General features: G+C 42.3%; 1 protein-coding gene across 5 annotated transcripts in view; it reads left to right on the top strand.

Moving 5' to 3' along the window:
• CDON (cell adhesion associated, oncogene regulated) overlaps positions 1-14580 on the top strand; it is a 94391-nt gene that overhangs the window by 28544 nt on the left and 51267 nt on the right. For all 5 annotated transcript variants that reach the window (XM_030538400.1, XM_030538399.1, XM_030538403.1 and 2 more), the window contains exons 2-3: positions 8761-8895; positions 11717-11989. In XM_030538400.1, coding sequence (XP_030394260.1) covers positions 8820-8895; positions 11717-11989 — 349 coding nt within the window. In that variant the 5' untranslated portion in view covers positions 8761-8819. The remainder of the gene's footprint in view (positions 1-8760; positions 8896-11716; positions 11990-14580) is intronic.

The raw sequence follows: 14580 nt of genomic DNA, 5'->3' as shown, positions 1-14580 counted from the left end.
TTGCACAGTTATGAATCTAAGCTCTGGGCTCGTCTTTGGAAGCTGTTGTGCAGATGTCCTTTGAGGGCGAGGACTGAGAGGTCAGATGTGGCACGATCGTTTTGTGAAAAGTGTTTGCTCAAGGGCGATATAGTATTTTTGTATTTTATCATTTTTTCTGGGTGAGTTTGGTCATGACCATCTGGGACCAACACGGGCTACAACAACACTGCAAATATCCTGAGCAAATCTCATGGAATTAAGAGAAACGTTACTGAATTAAGTTATACCTTATAACTGTGCTTAATACCTTTGGGGTGCATTACATTAAAAACATAACTGTGTACATGTTGTTGTGGCATTGTTTGTACCTTCTGAAGTAGTACTTTCTCTGTTATCAGACCCCTAGAAAGGTCCGCATACTGGATTCTCCAGGAGCCCACATACAAAGAATGGATATTTGGATAAATAGCCTGGTTTTCTACTGGCTCAGGGCCTTCTTCCTGATCCAGCAGGCAGACAGGATCCCTGGTCCACAGAGAGCCCCAGTCTTTAGAGCAGGGTTGGCAGGACTGGCCTTTTTCTGAGGCCTCGTAAGCCTGGGTACTTGTTCAAGGCTGAAGCTGTGGTGAACTTAATCCCTTTGGGTGAGGGGGTTAAAGGGCTGCTTCTGCCACAGCCCATGTTAGGATTGGGTTGAACCCTGGTAAGCTTATTAGCATGTCCTCTTCATGGATTACCACCTTGTTGTGGTAGAGAGGCTTGTGTATCTCAATGACCCCAAGAGTGATGCTGCCTGGAGTCGCGTACTCCCTATGGTCACCCATGGCAGAACGGTCAAGGGTGAAATTCCAGACCAAATGTGGTCCAAGAAGTCCCTAACGGCAGAGCAAACAGAGGATAACTGCACAATGGAGGTGAAAATGTTGTGTAATGTTACAACGGCTGTGAAGGTGAATGAAGGCTGCAGTCATCACGGTATCTTGTCAAGGATAGTGTGGTGACTGTTGTGCACCAGTCTCCCCACTTTAAAAGAAGTCCTGCACAGGCATCTTCAAGTTTTGGGGAAAGTAACATTTGCACAAGTCAGAAGTCTGGTGGCAAGTGACGATGGGACCAGGACAGTGAAATCCGGAAGTTCCTAGTCAGAGACCAACACACAGGCAGTGGGTGTGTGATAGTTGCCTTGCTCAAGGATTGAGGTGGGTCAGTCATCTCTGCAGCTGCACCCATGACTGAGCAGTCCTTTTTAGGATCCACTCAGCTCACCCCACATGGGGAAGGGGTTAGAAAAGGTACTCTAAAAATAGTCTTGCCTCTCTTTTCCTGGCTGGATAGCCACATCCAGCAGGATCATCACCTCAGCGGTCAAAAATGTAAGAAACTTTTCAACTTTGGAACCTGGAATGTACGTACCCTGATGGCGAAGTCAAATAGTGACCAACCAAAGTGACGTACAGCCATTATTGCTCGTGAATTGAGTCGGTTTAAAGTCGGTATTGCTGCTTTGTCCGAAACTAGAAGAGCTGATGGACAGGTGAGGGAGGAGAAAGGAGGATACACCTACTTCTGGAAGGGAAAATCTATGGATGAACCCCAATTGCGTGGAGTGGACTTTTCTATAAAGAACAAGCTTGTAAGGTGCCTCTCTTAGGTACCAGTTAGCATCAGTGAGTGGTTTATGACACTCCGATTGAGGCTCACCAAAAATCAACAGGCAACTATTGTGAGCCCCTATGCACCAACACTGGATGCCGATGAGAATATAAAGGAAGATTTTTATTATCAGTTGAAAGTCATTTTATCGGCGACACCTACAGAAGATAAGATTATCCTTCTGGGGGATTTCAGTGCATGTGTTGAACGAGACTCAGACCTGTGGAAAGGAACAATTGGGAAAGAAAGAGTTGGCAAAAGCAATTCAAATGGAATTCTGCTCCTGACCAAGTGTGCTGAACATGAACTTATTATTACGAACACTCTTCTTCCAAGAAAAGGAAAAGTTCAAAACATTTTAGAGACACGCACGGTCAGAGCACTGGCATCTCCTCAACTACGTCATAGTTAGTGCCCGAGATAGTAGTGACGTACTTCTCATAAGAGCAGTGACAAGTCCTGATGACTGTTGGACTGATCATCACCTTATTCGATCCACAATGAAAATTAAGATCACTCTCAAATGGAGGCTGTAAAAGAAGCAGGTCAGGCGCAGTTTGAAGGTTTAAGATTTGAAGAACCCTATTAAGCGTGACCACTTCCAAGCAGTCTTAGAAGAACAGCTCCCATCAGAGTTTCTGGAGAAATTGAAGAACATTGGAGCCAGTTGAAAGCAGTAATCATCAGTGCCTGTGAGGAAACCATGAGCTACCAAACCAGATGAAGAACAACAAGGCAGCAGGTCTAGATGGGATCCCCAATGAAATCTTTAAAAATGGTGGACCAGAACTAATTCAGTAGCTTTACCTGCTTATCCTTAATATCTGGATAAAGGAGGAGATACCCAGTGAAATGAGGGATGCCCTGATTGTCACCCTCTTCAAGAAAGTTTCGTGGTATCTCCCTTCAAGCCATTGCAGGCAAATTTCTGGTGTGGATCCTTGCAACCCGCCTTCTGCCCCTGTCAGAAGAAATTTTACCGAAGTCACACAGTGGTTTCCGACCATGTTGTGGAGCTGTGGATATGATCTTCACAGCACAGCAGCTGCAAGAAAAGTGTCCGGAACAAAATCGACCACTCTGCATGGCTTTTATTGATCTAACTAAAGCCTTTGATTCAGTGAATCGCTGTGCCCTCAGAACTGTACTTTCTAAGATTAGATGTCCTGATAAAAACATCAATGTCCTAAAATTGCTTCATGATAACATGAAAGCAACTGTTTTGAACAGCACTGGCTCCCAGAATGAACCTTTCAAACAGGGCTGTATCATTGCTCCAACCATGTTTGCGGTTTTTATTGCCGTCATTCTTTACTTAATTGCTGGGAAGTTTACAGCTGGTGTAGAAATCATTTACAGAATGGATGGAAAGCTGTTCAGGCGTAGCAGGCTGAAAGCAAAAAGTAAGATTTCCATACCATCTATTGTGGAACTTCAGAATGCTGATGACAATCCAATCTTTGTCTACTCTGAGACAGATCTTCAAACTATCTTGAACATGTTTGCCGATGCTTACATGTGTCCTGGTTTCACTCTTAACATCAAGGAGACTAAAGTGCTCTATCAGCCCTCTCCAAATGAGGTATTACATGTCGCATCTATCAAAATTAATGGAGTGGCACTGGAGAATGTCGATCATTTCCTCTACCTTGGAAGTCATCTTTCATCCAATGCAGATATTGATGCAGAAATTCAACATCGCCTGAGCTGTGCCAGTGTAACCTTTTTTCATTTATGGCACAGGGTTTTTGAAGATCATGACATTCGAACAGACTCCAAGCTTCTTGTTTATCAAGCTGTTATTCTCCCAACACTGTTATATGGATCCAAAACTTGGAAAACCTATAGACACCATTTGAAAGTCCTTGAGAGGCACCATCAATGTTACCTTCATAAGATTCTGAAGATCAAATGGGAAAACGAGTGCACCAATATTACTGTTCTGGAAAACGCAAAGGCCACCAGTATTGAGGCAATGATCATCTGTCAGCAATTTCACCGGACTGGTCATGTTGTCCGGATGTCAGACCATCGCCTCCCAAAACAGGTCCTGTTCTCTCAGCTGAAAAAAGGGTACCGTAAGGTGGGTGGACCACAGAAGCGTTCTAAGGACTTGCTGAAGGACAACCTAAAAAAGTGTAATATTGACATTGACACTTGGGAGGCACTTGCCCAGGATCGCTTAAAATGGAGTGACGTCCTATGTGATGGTCCACTGCAGTTTGTACTTGCTCACCAACAAGCCGAAGAGGACAAGAAGCATGGGAGGAAGGAGAGACTGGCTTCCAGTCATGGTCAACAGCCTCCTGCTGAGCCTGAAAACATCTGCCGTCATTGTAACAGAACTTGTGGTTCAAGGATTGGCCTTATTAGCCACCTGAGGACCCATAACTCCCATGGAAGATGATTATACTCGGTAAAGAGTGATGGCCCATCATCATTAGCATGTGTGTACATTCCTTTCTTGGTTTTTAATGTTTCTAGTGCTATTCCTTAAGGATAAAAGAGGCTTGCATAGAAAGAGCTTTGTGGTATCTATAACTGGGTGCAATCACACTGTAACCATCCCTGTTGAGAAAGCAAGCAGGTGTGTTTGGGCACTCTGACTGTTGGGCATAACATAGAAGGCAGGGAACTGTGCAACCTGGGAATAGTCTGGTCAGGAGGCAGTGGGGCATGGGTCTCCACCTAAGGGAGGTAACAGTTTGGGGAGTGAGAAGTCGGAAAGTGGGTGTGCTTGCGTGGCCACTGTGGGCAAAGGCATGTGCAGTTGCCCTGAATTTGACCCTGACCATTTCATGTAGGCCAGGGGTTCTCAACCTTTTTCTTTCTGAGCTCCCCCTACCCCCCACTATAAAAACTCTATGGCCCACTTGTGCCACAACAACTAGTTTTCTGCATATAAAAGCCAGGGCCAGCGTTAGAGGGTAGAAAGCAGGGTAGATATGTGGGGCCACATGTCACAGGGGGCCTCAGGAAACTAAGCTGTTCAGGCTCCGCCTTTAGCCCCAGGTGGCAAGGCTCAGGGCCCTGGGCTTCAGCCTCATGCAGTGGAGCTTCGGCTTTCTACCCTGGGCTCCAGCAAGTCTAACACTGGCTCTGCTTGGTGGCCCCCCTGAAACCTGCTCGCAGACCCCTAGGAGGCCCCAGAGCCCTGGTTGAGAACCACTGATGTAGGCCATCGATCAGTCATCAGCTAGAAAGTAATTAACCTAATACGTTATAAAATCATTTTTCTTTGTTGATATTTACGAGACATAAGTACAGTAAAATGAAAGCTTTAATACATGGCACTGCGGCCTTTATTCTCTAGACATTGTTCAACTTAGGTGCTCTTTGGGTAACCAAGTATAAAAATGACAAAAGAACTGAGCAGCTGCCAATATTTAGATACCAATTTTTGCAACATCAATGTCTTTGCTTAAAATTGAATTTGAAACAAGTGCCTAAACACTAATTTTGCTTTTACAACTGATTATGTTAAATTCATTAAAGCTTTTTATATCACCCTTGTGGTGGTTTTTCAGTCAGACGATACTTAGGCACTTGCATGAATTCTTGTGCAGTTTTTTCTGTGTACGTAATACACTGTAATTGGCCACACTGTCATTCAAGCCTACTAAAAGATCAAAAGAGCAGAATAGCTGTTGACACTGGCAATAAGGAACATGTAAAAAAGATAAACAGAAGGAAATCAGAGAATGGATAAAAGACAGATTTCATAAGATAGGGTTTAGTTGAAGATAATGAGCTTTGCCTTGGTTAAAGACAGCTGCAGTGTAACCCAGTAGCCTCATGTACTGGGGTTAAAGTTGACCTAGAATTTACGTTTCATTGCTTTTTATAAATAAATAGTTGAGGAAAGATTTGGCAAAAAGAAACACCACCCCTCACCCTTTTCGGAAAAGTGGTTCATGTTAACAAGTTCTCTGAATGTTTACTTTGTCCTGTGTGCTCGCTAGTGGGGTAGCTCTCCTGCCCTTGAACCAAATGACTATTCAAATAAACCAAGCACTTTCTACACAGCTTGTTTTTTCTGCCATCTGTGTTACCAAAAATATCCTTGAGTGCTCGCTAAAGGAATTAGCAATTGTTGGACTCTTTAAGAGTGGGGCACGTAGAGCTACTGAATGGTCTTGCAGGCCTATCAAACCTTAATTTGGTGCATTGTCTAACCTAATTCAGTAGGATCCCCTAGAACCATTTTTTTAAATTTAAATGTGATATGCATGGAAAAACAGCAATAAGTAAGTGGCCTCTAGGAAACATGAAGTGTTTCTACTCCTATTAAGATCGAATACCTTTTTTGTCTTTTCATCATGCTACATTGACCTTCAAGCTTTGCGAATGTGAAAGTTACCGTACTGCTTTCCATTTTTCAAACTGAAACATTTGTATCCTGTACCACATTTTGGCCCTCATCGTTTTGCCACTAGTTCTTAGAGGTTTGAATTCTGAGCAGTGTACGTTAGACCAGCAGAACCCAGGATCCAACCTGTACATCAGATGTATGTTTTAATAGAAATTGCTGACACATGAAGCACTTAAAGAATGCTGTGAATGTTATCAACAGCTGCTTGTACAGCCTATGTTAATAAATGAGGTAACTGTGCAGTAGTGTATTTAAATATCACGGAAGGCATTTAGATGAATGTCTACAGATGTATTTCTGCTTTTTTGAATTTATGTAAATACCATATGCAGATATTAGGGATTTTGGAGAGGAACATGATCTTAGCTCCACTAATTTGGAGGGACACAAATGTCGGAAATTCAAGAGCTGAGATTTCGGTGTATGTAACAACTGACAACAGGATAGGTTGATTGTTTCGTGGTGTGGTGGATATTATGAAATGCAAAATTGAGATCTGGTGTGGACTGTTTTATGGATAAATCATTTGGCTTTCTGTACAACTTTTCTGGTTATGGCTCTATTGTGAGCTTCTTCAGTATTTAGTGACAATATTTAAAGTCCTTCTGTGGAATTAAATTGCAGTGTGTGTGTGTGTGTGTGTGTGTGTGTGTGTTTTAAAATTATTGGAAAAGAGGTGCTGAGGTTTTTTAATCTGGTTCTGAATGCACAATGATCAGTCTGGAGAAATACAAAAGATGTAGTTTGTAAGCCTGTGTAATTAATGTCCTGTAATCTATTATTTGAGGGATGAGAGGATAGAAGAGGACCGCATATCTGATGAAGAAGAAAATAATTTGAGGTAGAGATGGGTCATTTTTGACAATTAAATATTTAAATTGTGATTTGACTTTTATAAAAGTCAGCCTATGCATACTCTGCATGATGATCCAGTGCAGCAATAAAAAAAGAATGAAAACCACTTGTGTATGTCAGTAGGTTGGCTAAGTTTATTTCCCTGTTATGAACAACGGCTGAGTTACATAATAAGACCTACTATGCCAAACATAGCCAACTTTGGGTCGCATTCCCGGCGATTCTTGATCAGGTTTTTTACGAACAATATTTTGCTGACTAGATTTCAGTCTTTTGGGGCATGCACTCTGAAGATCATTGCCAAGCAACCTGATTAGCAAGCTTAAGTTGGGAAATGTAAAGTATTTTAGCTAAATTGTCAAGACACTCAGTAAACGGTACATGTCATACTTCCTTGTCATGGAAAGTTTTATATTAAAAATAGCCTAAACCAGCAATCCCCAAACTTTTGAGGGTCTGTGTCCTTCCCGCCCCCCACCCTCCAATGCCAAGTGCAGGACTGCAGCTTGTGGGTGGGGAAGGACATGGACAGCGGTAAGGGGGGCAAGGCTGGGAGTGAGGCCGCAGGCAGCCAGGATCAAGGCCATGCGCAGCTCCGCTTCTGGCCTTGCCAGTGGCCAAGGCTGGGGACAGAAGCCAGGGATGCGGTGAGGTGGGAGCAGAGCAGAGCTGGGGGCGGGGAAGGGCTTGGTGGTGCTCCCTCCCCATCCCCAGGGGGGATGGACCGGGCCCTGCTGCGCTCCCCAGATGGCCCTCCATGCCGCTCCCCACACTTTGGGAACCTCTGGCCTAAACTCTAGTCAAAAATATATAGGGAGACACAGGAGTTGAATCTTTAATTTATTTTGGAATGAGGAATTTCTGTAGAAGGTTTCTGCTTTGTGAAGGATATTGGTTGCTTTGACAGTACCTCTTCTTTCCAAGGTGAAGGCTTCAATAATGAGCTTTGGTTTTGACATTCTGGGTTGGAAGGAAAAGTTTAAGATGGTCAATTCTGATTTTTAATAAAATTCTGCTAAAAGCACTTTGAGATGTACTCTGAAAAGTGCTATGTAAGAGCTAACCATGTTTGCTCTTATATAGTGTCGGTGTCAGTAAGGTCTGAAATATTAAGCAAACCCCCCCCCCCATTTATTTAGAATGGAGTTTTACAGAGCACAAAGGGACACAAAATATTTGGTAAATTAGGACTCTTCTTATGTGAACTTGATAAATTTGGAAAATCTGAAATTCCAGAATCTGAGTAATTTGAAGTTTAAATCAGTGAATGTAAAATTGAGGTTTGTGGGTAAATAATGACTGGTGCTAGATAAACAGCCCCATAATCTGCAAGTTGCTCCACCCAGGGAGACCTTTTATGCCTGTGCAGAATCCCATTAAAGTCAAATCCAGATTGGATTTCTAGCATAATACATATTTTGTATCTCTATCGAGTATCCTAGTATGTCAGAGTTCATATGTTCTCTCACATATCTGTGATAAAATAACAATGCTGGCTGATGGATGTATCAATACAAGGACCATGATTTTTTTCCTCTGGATCTATAATTTCTCAGTCTTTGACAGATACAATTTTTAAAACCTCTACAAACTTCTGATTTGTTTCTACTTCATCTGGAGTACTGTCATGCTTATGTAACCCACAGACCACAGCTACATAGCCTTGGCCAATTAGCCCAAGCTGTAGCAACTCATGTTTTTAGCTCTGAAGATCTATGGTTCAGTCTCTGGTGTGTTGGCCAAGAGGACAGTGTCACATTTAGATATGGAAAATCTCTAGTTCCTAAAAGTTTGAATTTACTTGAATCAAATGTCAGACTGTGTTTCTGTCAACAGTATGCAAAGAAGGAAAGAGTATCTGAAATTTACTGTAGTTTTTTTTTTTTTCTTGTTTATAGTTTTCTCAGTACCTTATCTTAGTCTGGAACTCTGCTTTCAATTTCTGTAATCTGGCGCTATGCATCCGGATCCCAGACCCTTACAGGCACTGCTCTTCATCACTGCTACAGTTCTCTTCTCTGCTACAAGTTCAGGTAAGGCTTCATCTTGACCTAGGTAATTTGCTTGGGTATTAGAAGCCTGTATTTTCAAAATGACTGAGGATTACAGGTGCCCAAAAATTGAACTAAACTGTCATGGCACTGTGTGTACAGTTCAGGTCTTACCTGTTGCTCGTGGAAAGTGCTGTTTTAGGGATGGTTTAAAGTATGCAAAAAGACATAGGTAGAAGTTGAATCTGTAGCAAATTAAAGCCTGGCTGTAGTCTGAAAAGCTCTTATGTAAAAATGGCATGGTTTTAATAATCAAACTGCTCCTTGTGTGCTGTCAGCTTGTCTTAATTTAGCCACAAGCTTTTGCTAGTGTTAGCCCTCCGTAGGCATTGCAGGAGAGTGAGATGAATCTTTTTCTTCAACCATTCTAAAATTTAAGTAAATTCCAGATTCAGGGTCACTTTCTGCCCCAGGTATACCCTGTGCATCCACCCTGAAAACAATGTGGTTTCACAGTTATAGCTGAGTGCAGAATTTGAAGACAGTGGAGTGACAAAGATGTAACTAATGCCACTAGTTTTACTGATGCTGATCTACATACTAGAAAGACCGCTGCTTTTCTCTGAGATCTGAGTTCACGTTTGTAGCGCTAGCGTCCAGAAAAAGTATCAAAGCTGAAAAAAATAGATCTGGCATCTTTATGTAACCCCAGGATTCCATATTTATGGAGTTGATTTTTCTGAGTAGGACCACATTTTAATTTCCAGGGTTTTTTTCTGTTTGTGCATGTTTTTTTTTATGGCTCAGTTAAAAATCATTAAACAATCTTTCATCTGAAATTGATCTGTGTAACTAGTGGAAGAGTGAATTGATTTTTAGAAGAAAATATTAATTGAGCAGAACCATTCACAGGAAACTTCATAGGTCACTGTGAAACACACACTATGTGGTTATGTTTTTTATATTTCAGTGTTTACAATATATTCACAAACTAGAAACCGCTTTTCCACTACCATTTTTTTCCTGTTTGGCAAACTGATTTTTTCGCCCTCCCTTCTGTTTCTAACATAACAGAAGTCGCCAGGATGGCCTTTTGTTTGCTGCCTCTGTGCACCAGTTTCTGTTGTTAGCAGGAACGGGCACAAATTTGGAGATTGTTTCCAACTGCTTTCTGCAATGTTTCAGTGGGTAGGGCTGGAAAAACCCTGATGTCTGAGGAGCATGAAATTTGCCCTTGCGAAGGACTTCTGTAACCCAAGTTGTGCAGAACTCAAGTTTTCATTTACCAAATAAAGTTTTTTAGCCCTTACAATGGTGAAAGTATTTTTTCAAATGTGAATGGTGAACTGATGCAGACAGGTTCACGATGCTGTTTTGGCTCCTCACAGCCTTACAAATGTGGTGATGCAGTTCCATCTTCATCAGGCTCTACCTGGTGAAGTCCAATTATTTGGAGCACATGAAAATCTCAGGTAAACTTTAGAAAGACAAGGTGACCTGAAGAAGAGCTGTCTGTGGCTCGAAAGCGTGTCTTTCACCAGCAGAAGGTGGTCCAATAAAAGATGTTACCTCACCCACCATGTCTCTCTTATATCTTGGGACTGACACTGCATATAACTTAGGTAGACTCTAACATTTTATTTCATCCTGATTTAATAAGTTCTGCGGTCTCGTAGATAAACATGCCTAAATTGTAAGCTGATTGAAGCTACTTTGACAGCATAGTAGGTCTAGGACTTTGAAACTCATGTAAAAGTACATTTTATACAGGGCAAATTAGCTACATCTTCAAATTATCATTCTGTGTCCCATCAGAAGATTTGCAAAGAACCATGTGGTCTTCTGGGCATATGCTTACCAGTTGAAGGTTCCTGATAAGACCACTAAGTTTAGATTTAGTCTCATTGTAACAAAATCTTCCTGGTCTTTGGACACCCAAACTCTTCTGTCCCTGGTAATCTTAATTTGGAGAAGACTCTTTTCTCACTTACATAATTTTGGATGTATCTTATTCCTTCGTGAATATTAAGGTGGGTTCAATTAGTTCATTGTTGCAGGCTATTTGCTTTTGTCATAATGACTTCCCAGTGGCATGTTAGTCTCTAGTGGTGGGAATCTGTCAAGATGAATATATTTTGAAAAAAGACAATTACCTGTTTTCCAAAGATCACCATTTTGACAGATTACCACTGACACCCCGTCTCCTCAAAGAATTGGGAGGTTCTGTAAATGGTTTAATGTTGCATTGTCCTGCCTTTTATTATTTTGCCAGTACTTGTACTCCTGTGAAAGAAACTGTCCACTCTCTGCTCGGACCTATCACTCAGGGCCGGCGCTTCCATTTAGGCGACCTAGGCGGTCGCCTAGGGCACCAGGATTTGGGAGGGTGGCATTTTGCGGCCTTTGGCGGCAATTCGGTGGCGGGGGATCATTCTGCGCTCCATGTCTTCGGCGGCGGGGGGTCCTTCCACGCTCCATGTCTTCGGCGGCAATTCTGCAGCAGGGGGTCCTTCCTCGCCCCAGGACCCACCGCTGAAGTACCCCGAAGACTAGGAGTGCAGAAGGACCCTTACCTAGGGCACCAAAAATCCTGGCGCCGCTCCTGCTGTCACTCAGGACTTAGATGTAAGAGAATTTTTGCCACATGACCGAGACTCTAGAGTTGATAATTTGCCAAGTTATGTTTTTGGAGAACAATTACAGGGAAATACTTTTTATATTTGCACAGTAATAAATAAATCTGGTCCATTCTTCCATACAAGTCAAAGTATAACTGATCTAGACAGAAAGATTTCAGAGAGTATTCAAATGTCGTAGTGCTAAGTATCGTTCAGCCATTTAATGTCTTTTTCTTTCCTTTTAGATTTGATTCCTCATTTTATTTCTGAGCCCCTGGCTACTATCCAGAAGCCTGGTGTGCCTGTAAAGCTTCATTGCTCTGCTGAACCCTCCACAGCTCGCATTTCTTGGATGTTTAACGGACAGAGGTTGGACAGCAGGGTGGAGGAAGTGGAGGTGCAGCTAGGATCTTTGACAATCTTCTCTCTCAGCCCCTCAAATTCTGGTCACTATCAGTGCATTGCCAATTACAGTGCTGGTGCAATTGTGAGCAGGCCTGCTGTAGTATCCGTAGGCTGTAAGTTATTTTCTACTTTTATTCCTAACTCCATGGCAAAACTTAGTAACCATCAACTAGTTGCATGAAATGTTGGTTCTTCCGTTGTAGAGATGAAAAAAACCTGACACATGTAGACTTTCAGAAAATTTATAGTGCAACTTTTTTGAAAATGTTATTTTGCATTTTTAAAGAAAAGCACTCTAGAACTTTATTGGGAAAATAGTGCTTTTTAAAACCACTCCATATATATTTAATATAGCACTCATTCATGCTTCAGAAATGTAGAAAGATGGCCTCTGCCCCAAAGATCTTGTATATAATTTAAAATTGATGATGTAATAAAAAACCTAAAATGTCTGAGTCGGTATGAAGCAATGGATGCAGCTACAAGCATGGTTGAGGGTTCCTTTTGTTCAGAATATCACACGATTGAAGCATTGCTGGATTTTCTCATCTGTTGTCCAGTTTTAAGTTCTCAGCCATTTTGACTTTACAAATTACATCTGTGCGGTGTACAGCTACAGTAAGGCATGTATCTATGCCAGATGATGAATCCTAGACGACTATGATATTCATTGCCACCCTTGCTAATTGGCATGCAACAGTTTCATTGGTTGTATGTGGGAGACTGCATAGATGGGGGATAACTTGCGCCAACTGCCGTCCACTCAAATCCACACAGCCACTCACATAGTAACACTACTGGCAAAAACAGTAACCAGAAACACACACAACCCCTCATGGTAGCCCACAGCCCTCATACGCTACCTGCACAAATCTCCCAGCCCACCCAGACACAAATCAACACAACCACCTACACAACACCACAGTCAGCATACACAGTAACTTTTAAATGTCACTCTGAAGTCTAGAATTTTGAGAGCGCTTTTTGTTTGGAAAATCACCAGCCTCAGTCGTCACTGGGATACATGATCGGTTACCATCTAATTTGTAAGTTGGCAGCCATTTTCAGGTTTTTTTACACACATTATACCTAAATGCCAGCACGAGCTTTCAGCTACTAGTTCAAATTGTAATAAGAGGATAGCAAACAAAGTAGGGTGAGACAGGTTTTAGTGATAGAATCATGTGATTTCTCAGGTTGGGTATGAGCACGTTTTGGTGATCCAATGTGACTTTTATTTCTGTAAAAATAGGGGTGGTGGTGAATATGAATTACTCTTGTTTAAGGTATCACTCAGTTTCAGAAGGAAATGAAATGCTTTTCACTGTGGTGAAATACATTACAAAAATTAGACTGAAATGAGGAGTGTAGTAGTTTGAAGACTGTTTCATGCATAGAAGGCAGCATATCCCAATGGCCTATGACTCGTCACGTGGCATAAAAAAGGGACACACGTGCCTTGTGGGATGCAATTAACGAGTGGGCTAGTAGTAGTATTACATATTTATATTATGATAGTTCCAAAGGGATTGGGCCCTTGGGCACTAGACAGACAGACAGTGTCTGCCTTTGAAGATCTTACGGGTTAAACACACATCAGCAGAGAATACAACTTAGAAGCAAAAAATATAGTGAAGAATTGACACTACTTCATTGGTTTATGTGCAGTGTAATTTATGGAGGTTTTTAATTGGGAGGGGATGAGGCAAAGGAAAGAAGGGGAAGAGGACTAGTAGCACGTAACCATGATCAGCAGGCTGGGTTCTGTAGGCATCATGGCAGAGGTGAGTCTTAAGTGGGATCTGAAGGAAGATAAGGTTCATGGCTGTTCAGATTTTATCCAAGTGCTTTCCCTATGTGTGAGAAGCATCATGGGAGGAAGCATGGAGGTGTTTAAAGGAGAAGCTGACTGGTGTGGGTGGTAAAGGCTGGGAATGGTGGAGGTCAATGTGTTGGATTAGTAATCAGCCACTGAGCATGGGGCTAACTTATGAATGGCCTTGTAAGCAAAGATGAAGCTTGTATTTTCTCCAGAAGTGAAGTGGGAATTAGCTGAGAGACTCCCAGGTGGCATTGATGTGGTCAGAGTGATGTGCCAAGAAGATGACTTTAGCAGCAGCATTCTGAAGAGGTAGAAATTAAAGATGGCATTGTTAACAGAGCATTGAGGATGTTGGGAATAATGCTATGGCTAGGTCAGATAAAGAGAGATCAAGTTATCTAAGGCCTTACTTTCTGGCTAAGAGATCACACCTTGCTTTGCAGGCTTTTCTAATGGGAAGCAGCAAAGGATACCATCTTTCCAGGAAGAGTGTGCTCTCCCTGTCTCCTCTTTCCCAGTAAAACTTCCAGTTAGCAAACACAAACTCCCCGTGCCACAAGTCAGTGCCCACAGACACAGTGGTGTTGAAGAGAGAAAAGGCAAAAGAAGGTAACGGAGGTGCCAAAATGATATCGGTTAGGCTAATAACTTATGAAGTGCCTCTCACAACAATGAGGGTACTGTTTGTAACACTTTAAGAACAAAAATGACAGATCCACAATAGGTAGCGTTAAACAGAACTGTAGCTGTTAGCCAGATCCAGGGCCGGCTCCATGCACCAGCTCAGCGAGCAGGTGCGTGGGGTGGCCAACGGGAAGGGGCGGCACATCGGGCTGTTCTGCGGCAAGTCCCTCGGTCCCTCTCGAAGGGAAGGACCTGTCG

The sequence above is a fragment of the Gopherus evgoodei genome, chromosome 19, assembly GCF_007399415.2.
Source record: "Gopherus evgoodei ecotype Sinaloan lineage chromosome 19, rGopEvg1_v1.p, whole genome shotgun sequence".
NCBI classification, from domain to species: domain Eukaryota; kingdom Metazoa; phylum Chordata; order Testudines; family Testudinidae; genus Gopherus; species Gopherus evgoodei.
The sequence above is the reverse complement of the archived record's forward strand: the minus strand, read 5'-3'. Positions and strand labels throughout refer to the sequence as shown.